Raw genomic sequence first — 18726 nt, forward strand, 5'->3', positions numbered from 1 at the left:
ATAAATATATTAGAGGTACATCTCCAAGTTGCCAAACATTCTCTTTCTCCTATTGCTTTTAAACCCTTCTGAATATCATATGCAGCAATTGATGTCTGTCCAATAGCATTCAGTTGTGTAAGGCTTTGAAACTATACAACTGATTAGCACAAATGTTCTTAGTTGAAACTCCGTAATTTGTAGAAAATACTTATCCAGTTCAGTATCAAAAGAATTTATCATTGACTTGAGAATATAAGTTTCCCCCCTCTGACACACAGTGAACTATTTGCTGTTGATAATACTCAAAGCTGTGCTAGTGTGTTTATAAGGAAGATATTCAGTTGCAGGAGTATGTTGGCCCTGTAAGAAAGAAACTAACATACTAGCACCTTTTATTAATTTGGTCCCCAATGAGAAATTGTAATATCTTAATTTTATGTACAAGCTGTACTGTGTACAAAGTCTCTTAAAATAACTAGTGGGAAATGCTGTTGAGCTATATATATATCTTGTGTGAATTTTTCAGATGAAGTTGCATGATAGTTTTGGGCATGTTGATTTTACTTGTTTGATTCCTGTGTAGACAAGGCCTTCATTTGTTTTGGAACAAGTGAGAGTAATAGTAGGAAAAAGGCCTGAGTGATAAAATAGCCTATGGGGCAAAGGGAACAGGGCAAATAGGTTAGTAGTTGGAATCTGATTAAACATTCGGGCAGATGCTGAAAATATGTTTTTAAAAAGATGTTCACAAATGTGTAATGCATAGCAAAAGTAATCAAATTATATTTCCATATTCTGTTTCAGTAAGGTGGTTCTAGTGTCAAGCCCTGATCTTGGTGCCGCCCCCCCCCACCCCCCGGTAAGATTGTGCTCATCAAATTGCTTACACTTCAACCTCATCAAAAGGCATACAGACCATGCTTAAAACTGAATTGCTATGACATTTTCCAGCATACTCCCAGTGTTGGAGATTGTTTAGTGAGTCAGTTTGGTAGCTGAAATCAAAACACACAAATATTTAAACACTATACCACTGTAGTAACGGTACCTGAAAAGATGCTGGCAGAATGCCAGTGGCAGTGATAATGGGTATATTTACAACAGTCTCTCCATACTTCATACTCTGTAGGATTATGCCTTCTACTAGCCACAAGTCAGCAACCAGAAGTCAGTGGTGATGTGCTCACTATATTGTAGATATATATTTAGTGTGTTCTAGGAAAGATATCTGTGATGTAGGAGCAGCTGGAGAAGTATTTTCCTGGGTTTTTTTAGAGTGGTCTGTCCTATCCAATTGGACAGACTATCGGAAAAGCTAATTTGAATCTTTTTACATGACAAGGAACTCTCCAAGGAACTAGAGACCTGTTCATTTTAAGGGGGTCTGCTTTTGCTACAGTAGTTTAAGGGTCCTTAAGTGCATAGCTTTCCCTGGGGAGTTCTTTTCTGAAAAGCTTGTGGATTTTATAAATAAAACATGAATTTTAAAATGATGGTGACCAATTTTGCACGAGATATTTTGGAATGTTATACAGCATTCATTCTTATTAATAGCACAGTGCAATTCTATAAATCTATACTCAGAAGTAAGTCATATTAAATGGCATCTACTCCTTAGTAAGTATATTTAGGATTGTTGGTCTAATTTTAACAAGTGAATTTCTACAGGGTATTATTCACTTATAATCAATGTGTATTGTAATTCATGATTTTTAGCTTCCCCTCCCTTCCATTGTAGCCCATTGTTGATAGTCAAAAGGGAGGCTATGCAGGAAGATTATAACCCATATTGTCAAGCAAGGAAGATAATTCAGAGAGGAGCACAAGATAATTTTTTTTATTTTGCATTTCTATCCTGCTCTTCCTCCTAGCCCAGAGCAGTGTACATGGTTATGTTTACCTCACAACAACCCTTTGAGGTAGGTTTTCCTGAGAGATACATGACTTCCTGCTTGCAGTTTGACACCATTTCCCCCATGTTAGTGGGGGTAAAAGTGACAACTGTTTGATTGATGAAGACCAGGACATGATTGCAGCTGTGATTTGGAAGCAGCATCAACCCCTAGCAGAAACAAAATGCATGTTTTTCCCGCTACGGGGATCATGTGGGGAAAGATGTTTAAAAAGTCTTGCCATTGCAAACATAGTACACAATTATTATCCCCATATTCCAGGCTCAGGGTGGATCCGAGAGCAACTTATGCAAGAATGGAGTCGGGGTGGGACGCAAACGCTCCCCCTCAGACAAGTAGTTTGCCACCCGTGCTCCACTTTCTGTTTCAGAACTCTAGCATGCAGGACACAGCTGAGCTCGCCCACCCATAAATATAGTTCGCCCTTTTTGTGCTCTTCCCCAGGGGAAAGGTACTTCCCCTCACACCATTGATACTAGCCCTTCAGAATAGACCAGATATGGCAAAGTTATTACAGGTCAGGTATGAAGGGGGCACAGGCACTGGTCGTCAGTTATATCAACCCTGCGATGTAGTCTAGTATCAACAACTCACACCTGGGCTACTGTAAAAGACGATCAGTCGGTGTCTGTTTCGACTCTGTAAAAACGCGGCTAGGGTTACGGCAAAGTTAATTGTAATATAGTTGCCAACTCCATCGCCGCCCAAATACGCCTTGAGCTCAATTTCACTAACATGCAAATTTGCTGCCTTTTACCTCTCACAATGTAAAATGGTGAGTCACACAAATCGAACAGGAAACCGGGTTTGAGGGCGAGGGCGGGGACGAAATCGCTGTGAATGTCTCCAAAGAGATAGAAAACGTCTAGAGTGATGCGCAGCCTGAACTTTGTTTAACTACCCTGCTATTGCTCAGTAACAGCTTCGCCAAAATTTTACATTTCTACATTGTTTTCCATGGGCACTATGACTTCTAATTCTATTCATTAAGAACTTATCAATGAAAAACCTAACTTCCCAACCTCGGGTAAAGAGATGGGTCACTCTGGGATTCCTCAGTCTCTGTGTATGAGGATATGCAACGAAATTTCCCACAATGCAATGAGGACACGTAGAAAAGAAGGCGCCGCGGGGTATCTGCCATTAGTAGCCAGGGCGAAAGAATGGCGGATGGCTGAGTGCGAGTGAGAGTGCAGGGTGCTTGAGCGTGTGCGTGATGTGTGAGTGAGAGTGAATGAGAGAGAGTGAGTGAGTGAGTGAATCCCTGCGCTGCAATACTTTCTTTTACACATTGATCTTATTTGATCGGGCCAGTATTTTGCTGCCTTTCCTGGCCTGAAATGAGAAGACCCATTTCCTGTGAAGCCCTCGGGCGCTGTACAGGGAAGCAAATCAGGCGGCTTTAAGTCGGAGATGATGAATTGATCAGATAGATGAGGCTGGAGGAGGGGAAGATTCCCTCTCTCCATAGCCAGTGTGTATCGTGGCGATTCTGATCCGGCTTCAGAGCAGCAGTTTCTGCCTGGTCTTCCTTCTAGTCGGGGCGTCGCTAGGACTGGCCCCTGGCAAACAGTATTTGTTACTGTGAGTTAATATCTCGCTCTCCCCCACCCCCTTTTATTTTTTGGCGGTAACTTGGGGGCTGTGTATAAATAGTTAAGGTGAGCTTTTGGGAGGGGTTACCAACCGCTATCTCCTCCCCCCACCCCGCCCATTGAGCACAGCAGTGGCGTTGCTGCCATTCTCTCCAAGGAGCCCAGCGTACGATGCTAAGGGCCGTGTGCATTAAACGAGCCAGCCTCCAGCTCAATCCCCTCCCCCTTGAACGCAAATAGTAGGGAGCGGAAGGGAAGAAGATTCCATCCCTTCACCTTTCCATTGTGCGTGCGGAGGAGGCAGCGATAGGGAGCGCCTGCTGAGCTGGCATTTCTAATTCCAGCTCAGCATGTGCCCCCTCGTCGTCGCCTCCTCCTTTGCCCAAACAAGATCAAGGGCGGTGGGGCAGACAGGCGGTTTATTTGGGGCATGTGCCCCGTTTGTGTTGGTACCAATCTCTTTGTTGCTGCCTCGAATGTATTTCTTGGTGGCAGGAGTACTTCCCTTTCTCGTACGTCCTATTTTTAATTTTTATAAAGACTTGAGCCCTTTGGAGACAGGGACTGGGAGCCATCTTTTTTATGCGGTACTTTTTTTCTATAAAAAGCACTTTGATTAAAGAGTGATATATAAATATTTGTAGTAGTATAATTTTCATTAGGATGAGTAGAGAGTCATCCCTTGCACTTGATTAGTAGGCCAGCTGGGATGAACTGTGATGGCTTATACACTGTATATTCGGGCATGTTTCAAAATTGCAAATTTAAAGTCAAGACCTCCTGCAACATGCTAATTCAAGACTTCACATAGATTAATATATTAATGATTCTGACTGAAATTTAAATCTTTTAAAACTTACCAGTCATATGAATGTATTGGCGTTTCTCGACAACTTCCCACTGACATACATGTTTATTTTTATAGCACCATCATCACTGGCTAACATCCCAATTCAGGCAGTTTTAGCACTCCAGGGAGACACACTCGTGCTGAGAGCTTTCATAGTTCTGCAATGTAGACACTGGGAGGGAATGATTTTCGCATAGGGGCATAGCTAGGGGAAAGGGGGCCCATGTTTGCCCCTCTCCCTGTCAGCACCTCAAAGCAAGGGAGATAGTGAAGAAAATAGGGAGGGGTAGAGCTGAGGGCTCCTCAGGAGCTGATCAGAGGGAGGGTACTTAATTTCACAGCACTTGAGGAAACTGATTCTGTTGGGAGCTGGGAAATGAGTATTAAGGAAACTGGCAAAGATATAGGGTTGCAGAACACTGTAGGAGACAAAGTAGGCAGTAGCCTGAAAAGACGGGGCTATTATTATTATTACATTTATATCCTGCTCTTTTTCACAACAACCCTGTGAAGTAGGTTAGGCTGAGAGAGACGTGACTGGCCCAGAGTCACCCAGCTAGTTTCATGGCTGAATGGGGATTTGAACTCGGGTCTCCCCAGTCCTAATCCAGCACTCTAACCACTACATCACGCTGGGACTAGAGAAAACAATAGGTGGTGGATAAAGGGAGTTGAAAGAAGAAGGAGCCAAGGAGAGAATAGGATGGACAAATCCTCATGCAGGACATACGAGACAGTCATTTGTATGAGATTGGCAGGAAGGAAGTGTGTAAGTAAGGTTTAAGGTTGCTAAGTATAGAGCTTGACAAAAGAATTCTGCTAGTTTGTGCAGTGACAGTAAGCCCTATTATGATTCAAAGGGTGTAAGAAGGGCCAAGAAGTGTTGTGATGATGGGGCTGAATTTTACAACTTCTGGCTTGCTCCTTAGTGATGAATTTTACATTGATTTGAACTAATCAAGTCATTTTATTTTTTGACTGCTGCTTGCTTCTATTGTTCTGGTCTGTATACAGCCATTGTGTCCATTGATTAAAGTCTTTCCAATTTTTCTAGCTATTGATCTACTTTTTTGTCCTTGCAGACCTTTCTTTTAAGAACTGTGTTTGTTTTGGCATCCAGCTCTACCTTGTTTGTTTGTGGTTGGCATTTTTATTTTATTTATTCATTTATTTTGGCAATGAGTTTGATATACTTGTTGCGACCTTTAGGGTCTCTGAGCACTTTGTTCTTCTGGGGAAGTGTCACGCTCATAATGTAAACAGTATGAAAGAGAATAGGAAATTCAGGAACAACCTTTGGGATTCATAGAAATTGCCTGGCAGTATCTTCAAATTGTAGGACAAGAAAGTGATAGATTGGATTATTTGTAAAATGGAAAGCATTCTTTGCTATTTACACTGAGATAGAATGTATTTTAAGAAGAGCTATACACGTCTGTTCAAGCTTGGACTAGAACATGAAAAATTTTTCTTGCATGGGTTTAGTTTATTTTTTAGATTTCTAAGCTGTTTTTCTGTACAAGTGCTGAAAGCTGACCTCTTCAGGCACACATCTCACTCTGTTCATTTGGTCTCTGAAAACACTGGTCTCTCTTCCTGAGTTTCTCCTGTAAGTATGAATGAAATTTACTTCCTTGTTTAGATGAATAACACCAAAAAACAGGTTTTTCAAGACATCACAGTACATACAAATGTGTAGGAGATACGTGGTGCTGAGGTAAGCTACAAATGTGGCTCTTATTTAGCTAGTTTATTGTGGATAGGCTTATTCGATTTTAGATTTGTTTAAGTAGCTCAGAGTTTTATTAAATCAATAAATGATTCATTCCCTATCCAAATCCTTGGATAGCTCTTGGGCTTGATCCATAGGCAAGAAACAGCTTGTTTCTTTCACGCAATGAGGTTCATTATCCAACTGCAAAGAGAACAGAAAAGGCATAGAAATGTTTCCTTCCATAACTGTGCTCTAGCTTGAATCAGTGAAGCTGGATGGTTTAATGAAGGATTTAAAAGCGACACAGACAGTAAAGAGTCAGCTCAAGTGTAGATGGGTGTAGGTACATGAGCTTGAAGTAGAGCGTCTGGAGGCCTGAAGTAGTGTGGCTGTGCAAAATCTTTAGTGATAGAAGATTCCGCCATTCTCCTTGCGGGAGTATCCACTGTTGGTGGCTGCAGTGTGAGGGCTTTCTGCAAAAGAAAAGAGGCACAATGTCAGTTTTTACTACATTTTGCAAGTATTGGACTTCCTGATCCTGAAGTCCAGGCAGTGCCACACATCAGTTTAGGAAGAAATATTTACTTTCTTAGCCTGAATTGTAAATTACTTACTAAAATGTTCCTGGATTGTGTTGGAGAAAATAGCACAGACAATGGAGCTCTAAGTGAATGCATAAAACATGCATGTATACAACTGGTAGAAAAATGGGTCAATTTAGGTAGTAAGAAACAATGAAATTGATATGCAATATATAGGGAGTTCTTTTTAGACTGTGAGCCCTTTGGGGACAGGGGACTATCTTTTTATTCTTTTTCTATGTAAACCGCTTTGAAAACTTTTTTGTTGAAAAGCAGTATATAAATAGTAGTAACTCTTGAGTGTAATTAAGCCATGGAGTTGAGCCAGATCTCTTGCTTGGCTTTTAAAGGTGTTCTTTTTTAACTGGCCCTCCTTTAAAAAGCAATTAAATGAAAGTGGCCAATGGTATTTTCCAAGCACTGCAAATTATTTTCCAAATGTATAGTTCTTTAGGTGTGAGCTAAACCATTCATTTTGATGGATGTATCTGTTGTGCAAGCTATATGAATATAAGCAGCTATAAAGGAATTGTAACAACTGTAAAAATACAACTGTATTCAAGTTGTAAGGAATACGCCTCTTTGTTCATTCCAAAAATTAATTTATGTTTCATATCAGAACTTCCCTCAATTCTAAAAGCCATTTTGGCCTGGCCTGGCTGTTCTGTGTATTTCATGTCTCCAGCTAGCCTGTTATGAATCAATTAAGCTCTGTGGGCCAGGAAAAGACTCAGTGTTTTTAAGTATTCAAAATGCAAATGGGGGGAAGGGTCCAGGTCAGGCAACCCTCCTGGTTCACCACAGGACTGTTACATCATTAAAGCATATCTGCTAGCTTCAACACCAGGTTATGCTGAAGGAGGTATGATTTCATTCTCTCAAAAGGGAGCTTGCTATTCAAATAATAATCAGCACTAATTTGGGGATGTCCAAGTCAAGAAACTGACTTGCTGAAAGCTTAGACTGATCACCTATTGGGGTGTTTGCTATTGTATTGCCCTAGCTCCTCCAAGGATAGGTGGTTACTAGCTGTGCTTACCAATGGCTCCTTCAGTGCTGTGGATGGACTCTTTTACTGGGCTAACCCACTGTCTCACAGAGAGGCCCCTGGAAGTAGAACGTGGAATTGGAGGCACAGCACATTCTTTCACAGGCTCTAAACCTTTCAGTACTCTGCAGTGCTCAGAAACAAGAGAAGGGACAGCATGTAAGAATACATGTGGAATATCCAGCTTGGCTGAAGCTTCACACAAACCTAAGAAATAACTGGTTACCACAGTTGCCACGGGCTTCTGGGCCTTGCAATGAAGAACGCTGCTCTCTACTGGCCTCTGAATATTGCCATTTACCTTTTTGAGTAGTTCAGGTTGCTGAGTAAGAAGAATCCTGTCTTCTACCAAATCAACTTCCAGTAGAGAATGTGCAGTGGAAAGCTGATTCAGCAGTGTCTGTATTTTTGCAAATTACCATTGGAGATTTAACATGGGATAATCCATAAAATTAAGGTAAGAAGCATTACAGCTGCAGTATATTCTGGGACAGAACTATAATGCAATATACTCTGAGGGCAAAGTCTGGAAATGTAGCCCTTCTGTGCATGATATGAAGAAAGATTTGCAGGGAAACCTGGGAACTCTGGCACTTCCTGGAAAATATACCAGGGAAATGATTGCTCCCATGCCTGTGTGACCTACTAAGTCTCATGCCACACATGGCAACATAGAGTGGCTGCAGGAGTTGTGCCTTTGAGCATGGTGGTGGTTAATGCAACTCCTGGGGAAACAGGAGTCTGTTTGCCAAGCCTTAAAGATCAATGGATTATGCTTACCCATGGTTATCAGAGATGGTCTCTTTATGGAGCACTACCTCGCTCTTGTCTTTTAGCAGGTCTTCGTGGTGATTGTACAGGGAGCTGAGATTAAAATCCAGGCTGTCTCTGGAAACCTATATAGGGGTTTGAAAGAGACAGAAAAAAGGAAGTTGTCCTTTTTAGAGGCATAATCTATCGACAATCTGTTGCAGGTAAAAATGAAATTGGTTTAGATTGTGATAAGTAAATAGTAAAACGGACTGGTAAACAATAAAATGGTAAATGGTCTGGGAACTGCGAAGTTAAGTAAATGCAAAACTGTCAATACCAAAAGTGACAACCAATTTCCACTGAGGGCAAGGCAAAAGCTTTATGATCAGTAGCATGCTCTCTCCATTAATGTACTTCTGATACATTTTAAGACAAGGAGACAGTAGGACTGAAGAGAGCTATGGGAGTGGTGGAAGAAGGGAGGTTGGAAAACAAGAGGGATGACAGTTTCAGATAAATATTTTTACCTCGGGTTCCATGTACCACACTTCCCTTCTGATGCTTGCTAATGTAGGTGTTGCATGTAGTCGATTCCAAGGGTCTCGCTGTTGGGCAAGATGGGTTGGCACAGCATAGGGGGCTTTCTGGACCAATCAGAAAAGCATAAGAGGTTTTTAAGTAGTGACTGCCAACTTCCTCAGCCTGAAGAGATGGATCCTCCCAGTGTTGTTGGGAGGATCCATCCTTCGACCCCAGGGTTGGCATCTGGGGTTGAAGGGAGGATGACATGTGTCCTTATGACCATCTTCAGGTAGGATGAAATTGCTTGCTTCCCTCCTCACCCCAACTCTACTCCAAGCCTGCTACTCCCCCTGTATTGTTTTTAAAGAACGTCTTGAAAACGCACCTTTTTAAGATGGTTTTTAAATGCTCCATGTTTTTGTTATATCTGGTAGGTTCTTTAGCTTTTTATAATTTTCAGTTTTTAGCTTTTAAAATAACCTTTAATTTGAACCTAATAATAATTGTGGTTTTAAATCTGACAACTTTTTTGTTGTTTTAGTTAATTTTATTACTTTTATTGTATCTTGTGTCTCTTATTGTTGACAGCCACCCCGAGCAAGTAGTGCACTGGAGGGGCGAGGTACCGTATTAATATTTTAAATAAATAAATATTGTTGAAGTAGAGAAACAACCCAATGGCAGGAGTAGCAGCTCAGGGGCTTCAATCTTCATCTTTTCCTGTTCTCTGAGCTTGGTGAATCAGTGGTATGGCGTGGCAACTGGTAATGGGCTGGACCACATCATACTGTGGACCACAAGCTGGCAGTTTCTGGTTTAAAATGACACCTGCTTACTGAGATATTTAAAAGGACTGCCTACATTTTCACTGCTTGGAGCTTTTGATACCATTGACCAATGTATCCTTCCTGGCCATCTTTCTGGGTTGGGATGGGAGCACTGTGATACAGTGGCTCCAGTCCTACCTCGAGGGTCATACAGTGGTGCTGAGGGACACTTGCTCCATGCCTTTGGCCTATGGGGTGCCACAGGGATCCATCCTCTGTCCCCTGTGCTGTTTAACATATACACTGGCGGGAGGTAATCTGTTGATATTTGATTGCGGTGTCATCAGTATGCGGATGACACCCAGTTCTACCTATCATTTATGTTGGCAGATACCAGGGAGGCAGTGGATGTTCTGAACTGGGGTTTAGAGACATTTCTGGATTGGATGGGGGCAAACAAACAATTCAGATAAGACAGAAGTACTCTTGGTTGGTAAAACTGATTTGTCTGAGTAGTGAGGTAAATCTGGTTTTGCATTGGACCACACTCCCCCTGGTCCACAGCTTGGGGGTGTTTCTGGACCCAACAGTGACCTTGGAGTCACAGGTGGCGGTGGTGGTGTGTAGAAGTGCTTTTTACCAGCTGTGACCCTACTCGGAGAAATCAGACTTGACCTCAGTCACTCATCCTTTGGTGACATCCAGATTGGGCTACTGCAATGTGTTCTGTGTGGGGCTGCCCTTGAAGAAGGTTTGGAAGCTTCAGCTGGTCCAGAATGCTGCTGCTAGGATGCTTGTGGGTACAAGTGGCTTCATGAGTGTTACACTCATCCTGCAGCAGCTTCACTGGTTACCAGTCTGCTTCTGAGCTAGATTCAAGGTGCTGATTGTGATCTTTAAAGTCCTACACATCTTGGCACCAGGGTAGCTGTCGAACTGCATTCACCTATATGAATCTGCCAGGGTCCTCCGTTCAGCATCTCAGGCCCTGCTCATGGCCCTGCCACTAACAGAGATCTGGCTGGTGAGAACTAGAGACAGACAGGGCCTCTTTTGGCTGTGGCTCCTCAACTTTGATGCTCCTGGAAGAGCTTCACCATATTCCCTCCCTCAGTGTTTTTAAGAAACAACCGAGGACACATCTTTTGGAGAGGCTTTTTAATATTTATCCTCTGTTCTAGTAGGTTTTAGTGTTTAGCTTTTCATTGATAACTTAATTTTCAATTTTTAAAACTTGTTATTTTAATTATGGTTTTTAGCCTGGTGTTAACTTTTTAACCTTATTAATATTTTGTATTGTGTTTTATATTGTATTCTGTGTTTTATCTATTTTATTAATGTAAGCCGCCCCAAACAGTAGTGCACTGAAAGGGTGAGGTATAAATATTTTTAATAATAAAATCAGGCTGAAAGAACTTGGGGAACATGGGTCCTTCCGGCCTAAAGTTAGGAAATAAACTCTAAGGCAAATAGGAAGGAATAGTGAATGCTGTAATATGCGCCATCCAGTTTTGAATTATTCCTTTCTAAAGCTCGGTGCACCTAATGAGAAGCATGGAAAGGATTCAAGGGATCCACAAGTCTCTGAGGGTATCTCTGCAGCACCTCTGATTCCTATTTTTAAAGAAAGTAGTAGTAGTATGTTTATTGCTGTCACAGAACAGATTAACAAACAATAACAATTAATAGCATTAATAAGAAAATTCAAGAATTTCAAAAGTTTACAAAATCACAAACTGTTCAAATTACTAATACAGTCTTTATGGAGCTTCGATGCCACAAAACAGAACTTTGCCACATTATCTGAAATTACAGGTTTAAAATTGGCCAGCATAGTTTCCAAATAAAATTGGTCTGTGTGACCAGGATAAATGGCTAAAATAGGAGCAATAAATTTGGTGTGAGTGTCCTTATAAAACTGGCAATAAAGAATAACATGGTGATAGACTCTACAGTATATCCCCTGAGCTGCAGAGACAACAGCGCTGATTATAAGGAAGTTGTTTGAATTTACCATCAAGTACTGCCAAAGAGAGAACATTCAATCGCGCGAGGGTCAGAAATCTCCTAAATTTTGGTACCAAGATCTGGTCTAAATATTCAGCTGGTTTTTAGTTAAAAGTTTGAGAACCTAAGTATATTCCCTTGGGTAGCCATGTGGACTCCTGTAAATCTATATCTCAGAGCCGTTGCTTCACAAAGCAAAGCGCCTGCTCTAATCCTCGCCCAATAAGATCTTGAGACATGCCCAAGTGATGCAATTTTAATTTCAAAGCTAATTTCTATTTGGAAATGAAACTGTCTGATAACACTAAAGGGGCAAGACCAGCTGGAAAGAAGACCAGGCTTAACCAAAACTTAATTATGCAAAACCATACTTTTGCTTTCAGAGTGGTGACCGCTGCTTCCCTATGAAGGATGGCATATTTTAAAAGAAATTACAGGCAAATGATTTCCCGTGGTTCAAATTTAAGTGGTAAACTCTTTGGGGGCAGGAATGTTACATGGTAAAGTACCATGTTAAAAACCCAAAACCAAAGAGAATTTAACAAGGTGTAGCCATTGCTCCTGAGCCACCTAATAGCACAGCGGGGAAATGACTAGCAAGCTAGAGGTTGCTGGTTCAGATCCCTGCTGGTATGTTGAGCAGCAGTGATATAGGAAGATGCTGAAAGGCATCATCTCACACTGCACGGGAGATGGCAGTGGTAAACCCCGCCTGTATTCTACCAAAGACAACCACAGGGCTCTGTGGGCACCAGGAGTCAACACCGACTTGACGGCACACTACCTTTAGCCATTGCCCCATGAAGACTGACTTCTTGCTTGGTGTTAGTTCTGCTTGTGCTTTTGGACTGCTCTTATCCCCTTTTCTTTCCATAATTATACTATTTGTTCTTCCATCCTCTCCTGTAGAAATGTTGTTTGTAAATATTGAGCTGGATGGGTGAGAACACAAGGAAGAAAAACATCTCCCTGCCCTAGTTAAAGTGTGAAGGATAAGACTGTATGAGCAGCTTCACATAAGACAGGGGCAAGCAAGTAAGGGGAAACCAGTGGTTCCTGGTGAATGGAAACCACTGGTTCTCCCTACTTCCTAAGGGGCCATGTTACCAGGTGAGCACGTTCCCAGTACTTCTAAGCTTTTCCTATTGTCTGAACCTGCCAATGTCAGGTTCAATGACAGTGTTGGGTCTCTCCTCTGCCCAACATCTGTAACCAAGATTTGAAGTTGAATTGAGAGTTGGGTCATGGAGAAGACCTGACTCCCTCCTATTTTAACCAAAGTTAAAAGTGCTCAAGGCCACCTAATGGGGCAGTGGGGAAGTAACTTGTCTAGGAAACAAGAGGTTGTGGGTCCAAATCCCCTCTGGTACTGGGGAGCATCTATTGGGCAGCAGCAATATAGGAAGATGCTGCAAGGCATCATCTCATACTATGCTGGAGGAGGCAATGGTAAACCCCTCCTGTATTCTACCAAAGAAAAACACAGGGCTCTGTGGGTGCCAGGAGTCGACACTAACTAGATGGCACAACTTTAACTTTGCCTTTAAAAGTTCCTTACTTTAGCTGAATTTGAGTTTTTTGTTTTGCATTTCCCGCATGTACAATTTTTCATTTGCTAAAAATGTCCCTTACTTGGATTGCTATTTAAATAATCAACCCGGTGCTCTCCCTCCTGCTACCTTATATTAAGGTCATTCAGAAATACGGTAACGGTATACCAAACACAAATACTCTCTCCAGTGTGTCATATGTAAACCGCCCTGAGCCATTTTTGGAAGGGTGGTATAGAAATCGAATAATAATAATAATAATAATAATAATAATAATAATTATTATTATTATTATTATTATATGCTTAAATCTAAATTGGTCGTCTCTCTTACCTGGCAGTTCCTAGCCTTGCCGGTGCAGGTCACTTCGTTTTCATAGTGGGTTAATGGAAAGGGGTCTCTGGTGGGTGGCATAGTCCAGCGGCTGGGAGACCCACGCGCAGTAAACTAAATGACGCTAGCAACGAGAGCTGCAAAAGCAGCCCGCAGGGTCTCTCGCAGCCTGACGGTTTTGTTTAGGATTCGGCACTAGTTGCTAGGCGACAGCCTCTTATGGCTTCTAAGGCCTTCAACAGATTATCTAAAGCGCCCTCTAATGGCCAGAAAATGTCAATGCTGAAGGCAACAGCAAGAGGGAAACCTTAGAATTTGCCTGGAGGCATAGGAGGCCGCCCGCGTCAGGAAAGAAGGAACGGCAGGGGCCGGAAGGCTATTGGTCTACTGATGTAGCCACGTGGAACTAGCTAAGCCAACTAATTGAGGGAGAGAGCGAGCGCTGTGGGGAGGGGAAGGGGAGTCCACTCTTTCTGCTCCCCCAATAAAAAAACGTTCGAGGAACATTAGGTTGATTTTTTTCTTTGAGTGGACATTTGTATGCTTCTGTTAATTTAAACGTATCGAATAGTTAAATATTTATAATATTATTCAATATGGTACAGCTAGTGTTCTCATTTTAAAATTTGCTTCCCCCCCCCCAATTCATAGATTTAGGACAAGAGATACAATTAAGTTTTGAAAAGAAATTTGAGCGGAAAAGCAGATTTAAAAGAGCCCAATGAACAGTTTTTTTCTGTTAAATATTTAATCTTAGGGCAGGAACTTAAATCTTTTTAATTCCCACATACGAGCCACAACACACACACTCTGGATTTTTCAGATAATTATTGTGCAGTAGCGTGGAGCAAAGCTCAGAAAATAAATTGACTGTGTAGGAGAATATAGTTATTTGATATGCACGTTAAATATTGGACTAAATCTGCACTATAGTAGACCACCACCAGACTAGCAGCCATTAACAAACTCAGCGATCACATGGTTAAAGCAAACAACAAAATGCTCAAAACAAACAATTAAAACCCATGCAACTACTGGTATTCCTTTAGTGTAGAAAAGAGTTCCCGGTGCCGCTTGATCCCAAGGGGACATTCTCCCCCCAAACTGTGCGGCCTTAAATGTGCGACGTGTGCACATCTTGGCTGCAGTACTACTCGGCCCTTTGACTCCTGAGCTCATATCTTCGTCAACGAATTCGGTCGGAGTCTTCTTATTCTTAGACATACGGGATCTGATTATTGCAGGCAGCTCACGCGGCTTGAGCGAGCACGGAGGCCTTCCTGCTCCGGAACGTGCGCTTGGATTCAGCGCGCGCCAGCAAACGGCTTCCCAGCCTTTCGCACGCGCCGGAACCCCCGGGCGCATCTTTCAAGCCTCAGGTGCGCTTCAGCCAGAGGCTCGCGCGCGCCGAAGGCAGCTGTGGTTGCTAAGCAGCGAGGTGTGGGCGGTGCGGGCCAGTCAGGGGGCGGGGCGGGGCGAGGCTCCTGCATCCCTCTGCCCGAGAGTGCTGCTGTTGCACCTGAATCGGTGGCTGCCTCGCAGAGCGGCAGCTGGTGCTGTTACGCCACCATGGCTGGGTCTGACAAGCGCCGCCATCCTCCGATTGCAGCTGGATGCTGGTGCCTCCCTATTGGGATCGGGCGGAGGCGCCTGCCGCTGCTCTTGCTTTCTCTGTTGTTGTTGCTGCCGCTGCTTTGGGCAGACGTTGCTGCCAAAGGAGAGGACCTACACGCCTGCAAAGAGGTACCGGGACAGAGTGTCATCTTCCTGTGTGGGCAGGGGGCATCCATGTCCTGTTAAGCAGGATCGGATCAGAGGACCCACATTTTAAACGCCCCCCAAATATCATTGCCTAATCATTGTATTTACCGTTCAAACTCCACGCCGAAGTAATTTAGACTGCTTGTAGGGCAAAAGGCACGTTTGAAGAGCCCTTTACCCGCCTTCACATGAATGTAGACAGACAGGCAGAATCACTGGAAAGGTTTTGATCAAGGCAGGCAGGCAGAAACACCCCCCCCACCACCACCACCACAAAAGCACTTGCCTGCCTTTTGCTCAGGTGTCTTGGTACCAGTACAGTTGGCAAGCTGAAAACAGAAGGGATTGGAAGGCTGTCCTATTATGATCGAAACCTACTTGGTTGGCTAGCAAACCTCTTGAGAAAATATGCTATTGGGGGGAGGGAAAGCTAACTTCAGGCTACTGCCTCAACTGACAAGGGTGGGGGAATAAGTAACATTTTAGAGCTGGAAGGAATTTTCTGCACCAGGCGAAAACAAGTGATGGGCTGCTTTTTAAACTCCTGCCCTCTTGGTTCCCTATACATTGGACCTGCTAATCGGTTTGTGACTTGATGAGTGTTACTTGTACTCTGTAGTGCTAGATTCCAGAGGATAGGCTTGTAGCAAAAACAATCATACAGCACCTCAAGGAATCAGGCTGATGCCGCAATAAACTTGTCTGTTTTTAAGATATCACAAGAGATTATATATATTGTTTTACTGCCCCTTTTGCTGGTGACAGTCACTGCTGTGTGTGCTAGTTTCAAAGTTGTCTTAAGCTCCTCCATCTGCACCACCCCCTTGCCTTGGCTTTAAGCAAGGGTAATAGTAAGGACACGTTTCACAAAGCAGAAGAGAGACCCTGTTTGGTCTTTTAATTGGAGGAGCAGTGTTGCCCTACCTTCTGCTATTGTAATATTTGCTTTCTGCTGCCCCCACGCCCCATTAACGGTTGACTACAATCTACCTTGGGGGAAAGTGTGTGTGTGTGTTTTCTATGTAACGTGGCAGTTTGCCTGTGGGTCAGATGCCAGTAACTTTCTAATAGGTCAACAAGGAGTGACTTTAATTTTTTCTGGGCTTCTCTGGTGTTTGTTGTTGTTGTTAAACAAGTGGAAACTGGTATGAATAATATAGTTGATGGGAACAAAAATCAGACAATGAAACAAAACATAGAGAGATTGTCTTTTAAAGAGCTGCCAGGTACATGGGAGTTAACACTTTTGATCTTTGTTCACTGTGCGGACCATTGTTTCAATTCATGAGCTGAAATGGGCAAGGCAGTCCACATCTCTTAAGGTGAGACAAGATGTCAGTGCTTAAAAAAAAAAGTACTGAAAATGGCATGGCTTTCTAAATTTAATGTGTAGTCAATTTGATCTTTTCTTCTGTTGCAGTTCCATGATGGTCTTGTCACATTTTGCCTTGTCTCATTATGCTCAAAATAGTACCTGCAAAAAGCCAGTACAACTGCCAGAAAACACTTTCATTCCTTTTGAGATTGTGATATGGATTCTGGTACTGAATATTGCATTGTACATTATGGGTGTAATTATCTGTCTGAGACCCACTCTCACAGTCCCTTCTCTTGCCTGTTTCTACTAAAAACACCAATGTGTGGTTGTATAGTACCAGTTTGATCTTTTTACTGTAGCTTTGTGGTTGTGCACTCATGTAGAACTATAATGTATTGAATGTGGTGTTTAGGGAGTGCTGGCTATGTTATGCATTGATATTTGAGCATAAACCTCCCATGATTTTTCAAAATACCACGTTTGAGCAATATGTGAATGAAGCTGCTGGAAAGGACAACAAAACAGTTTTAACGTTGCCATTACTGAGCAACTGGGCACTAATTTATCACTAAAGTGGGTCCCTACTTGTGGTTGCGCAGGGAGTCCAAATAAGAGGGGAAGTGCATGGTAGAAGAAGATATCTACTGATGGCACAGACCAGCCTTCCTCCCACTGTTCCTGGAAACCTAAAAGGTTGAAACATCCCCACTCAACTCTAAAGATTGACTTTCTAGCCATGGTTGGTGCCTGTGTGCTTCCCTTTGCCACTACAGGATATATAGTTAAATAGCACAGGACAGCATGCAGGCACTAGCCCTGACCAGAGATAGGAATGGGTTTGCATAATGTTGGCTGAGAGGATAGCAAGCTTCCTTCAGAGCAGCAGCAAATCCAACCCATCCCCATGGTTGCCTCAAAGAGGCTGAGCCCTGGGAGACAAGAAGTCTGAACCCTTCCTTCAGGGCAGTGTTCTCTCTACTTTTTTTCACCTGTGTGTGGAATGAGTTTTGTTCTGAGTGGCAGTATCAAGGCAGTGTGTGCACACGTGCATTCAGAGTGGGGCCTTCCTGATTCAGCCTGAGCAGGATCTAACATTAACGGAGCGGACATCAAAAAACGTGTGAGCGCGCATGCATGTCTTAGAGGGAACACTGCTTCAGGGGGAGATTAGTTTTCTCCACAGTTCATCCCACCACAAATTTTGGTTGGCCAGTGTGGGGAGTGCGAAATCAGATCTTTACAGCCCAATAAGATGTCTGAAAGCTATATTTATAGGGACATACTGAGTTAATCCATTGGTCTGTCTAACTCGGTACTGTCTATAGCAGGGCCAACCAACCTGAGGCTCTCCAGCTGTGGTCACTACTCCCATCATATTGTGGCTTGGGATGATCGGAATTGTAGTCTAACAGCTAAAGAGCCTCCGTTGGTCACTCTGGTATGATCGGCAGCATCTCTCCAGGGTTCGGGCGGTGGGGGAAGGTCTCTTACAGTTTCCCTGGAGATGTCAGAAACTGAACCTGTGAGCTTCTGCATATAAAGCAGGTGCTCTTCCACAGGCATAGGTGCCATTTTCAGGAACTTTGTTTAGAATCTCAGGTTCTAACTTCGTTTAGAAACCCTAGTCTTAAAACCCATTTCAAAATAGAGTGTCATACCTGTCTGCTTGAAAAGCTGTTCATGGAACATGGTAGAAGTGGCAGAGACCTTTCTTTCACTGTTACAGTTATTGAGAGGTTCTCCTTCCCCCTCCCACATATACAGGTGAAACTCGGAAAATTAGAATATCGTGCAAAAGTCCATTAATTTCAGTAATGCAAATTAAAAGGTGAAACTGATATATGAGACAGACACATTACATGCAAAGCGAGATAAGTCAAGCCTTAATTTGTTATAATTGTGATGATCATGGCGTACAGCTCATGAAAACCCCAAATCCACAATCCCAGAAAATTAGAATATTACATGGAACCAAAAAGACAAGGATTGAAGAATAGAACAATATCGGACCTCTGAAAAGTATAAGCATGGA

General features: G+C 42.8%; 2 protein-coding genes and 1 non-coding gene across 5 annotated transcripts in view; 2 read left to right on the forward strand and 1 right to left on the reverse strand.

Annotated features, from left to right (window-relative positions):
* The first annotated feature begins 3042 nt into the window (after positions 1-3042).
* On the forward strand, positions 3043-3396 carry LOC128325495 (small Cajal body-specific RNA 2). Its single transcript, XR_008307489.1, has one exon. It is a non-coding gene; the product is annotated as a small Cajal body-specific RNA 2 (non-coding RNA).
* A 2890-nt stretch (positions 3397-6286) lies between these two features.
* Positions 6287-14976, reverse strand: CFAP276 (cilia and flagella associated protein 276). Of its 2 annotated transcripts, none has more exons than XM_053250506.1 (5): positions 14842-14976; positions 8964-9080; positions 8464-8579; positions 7675-7808; positions 6287-6527 (listed from the first exon to the last, which is right to left on the reverse strand). In XM_053250506.1, the coding sequence occupies exons 2-5, from the start codon at positions 8973-8975 to the stop codon at positions 6457-6459; spliced, it is 333 nt and encodes a 110-aa protein (XP_053106481.1). In that variant the 5' UTR covers positions 8976-9080; positions 14842-14976; the 3' UTR covers positions 6287-6456. The 2 variants fall into 2 exon arrangements, with proteins under 2 accessions (XP_053106481.1, XP_053106480.1); XM_053250505.1 differs by lacking the exon at positions 14842-14976 and adding an exon at positions 13616-14251.
* Positions 14977-15065: 89 nt separating this feature from the next.
* ELAPOR1 (endosome-lysosome associated apoptosis and autophagy regulator 1) overlaps positions 15066-18726 on the forward strand; it is a 93232-nt gene continuing 89571 nt past the window's right edge. Inside the window, exon 1 of one of the 2 annotated variants that reach the window (XM_053250501.1) lies at positions 15066-15358. In XM_053250501.1, coding sequence (XP_053106476.1) covers positions 15185-15358 — 174 coding nt within the window. In that variant the 5' untranslated portion in view covers positions 15066-15184. The remainder of the gene's footprint in view (positions 15359-18726) is intronic. The other variant, XM_053250502.1, reaches the window with a different exon arrangement.

The sequence above is a fragment of the Hemicordylus capensis genome, chromosome 4 (genome assembly GCF_027244095.1).
Source record: "Hemicordylus capensis ecotype Gifberg chromosome 4, rHemCap1.1.pri, whole genome shotgun sequence".
NCBI classification, from domain to species: domain Eukaryota; kingdom Metazoa; phylum Chordata; class Lepidosauria; order Squamata; family Cordylidae; genus Hemicordylus; species Hemicordylus capensis.

Coding starts and splice junctions, on each gene's coding strand:
- CFAP276 (XM_053250505.1), bottom strand. CDS start 13,696: ATGCCACCCACCAGAGACCCCTTTCCATTAACCCACTATGAAAACGAA. Junction 8,580..8,963: donor TGTGGTACATGGAACCCGAG/GTAAAAATATTT, acceptor ACCCCTATATAG/GTTTCCAGAGACAGCCTGGA. Junction 6,528..7,674: donor CAGCACTGAAGGAGCCATTG/GTAAGCACAGCT, acceptor TTTCTTTTGCAG/AAAGCCCTCACACTGCAGCC.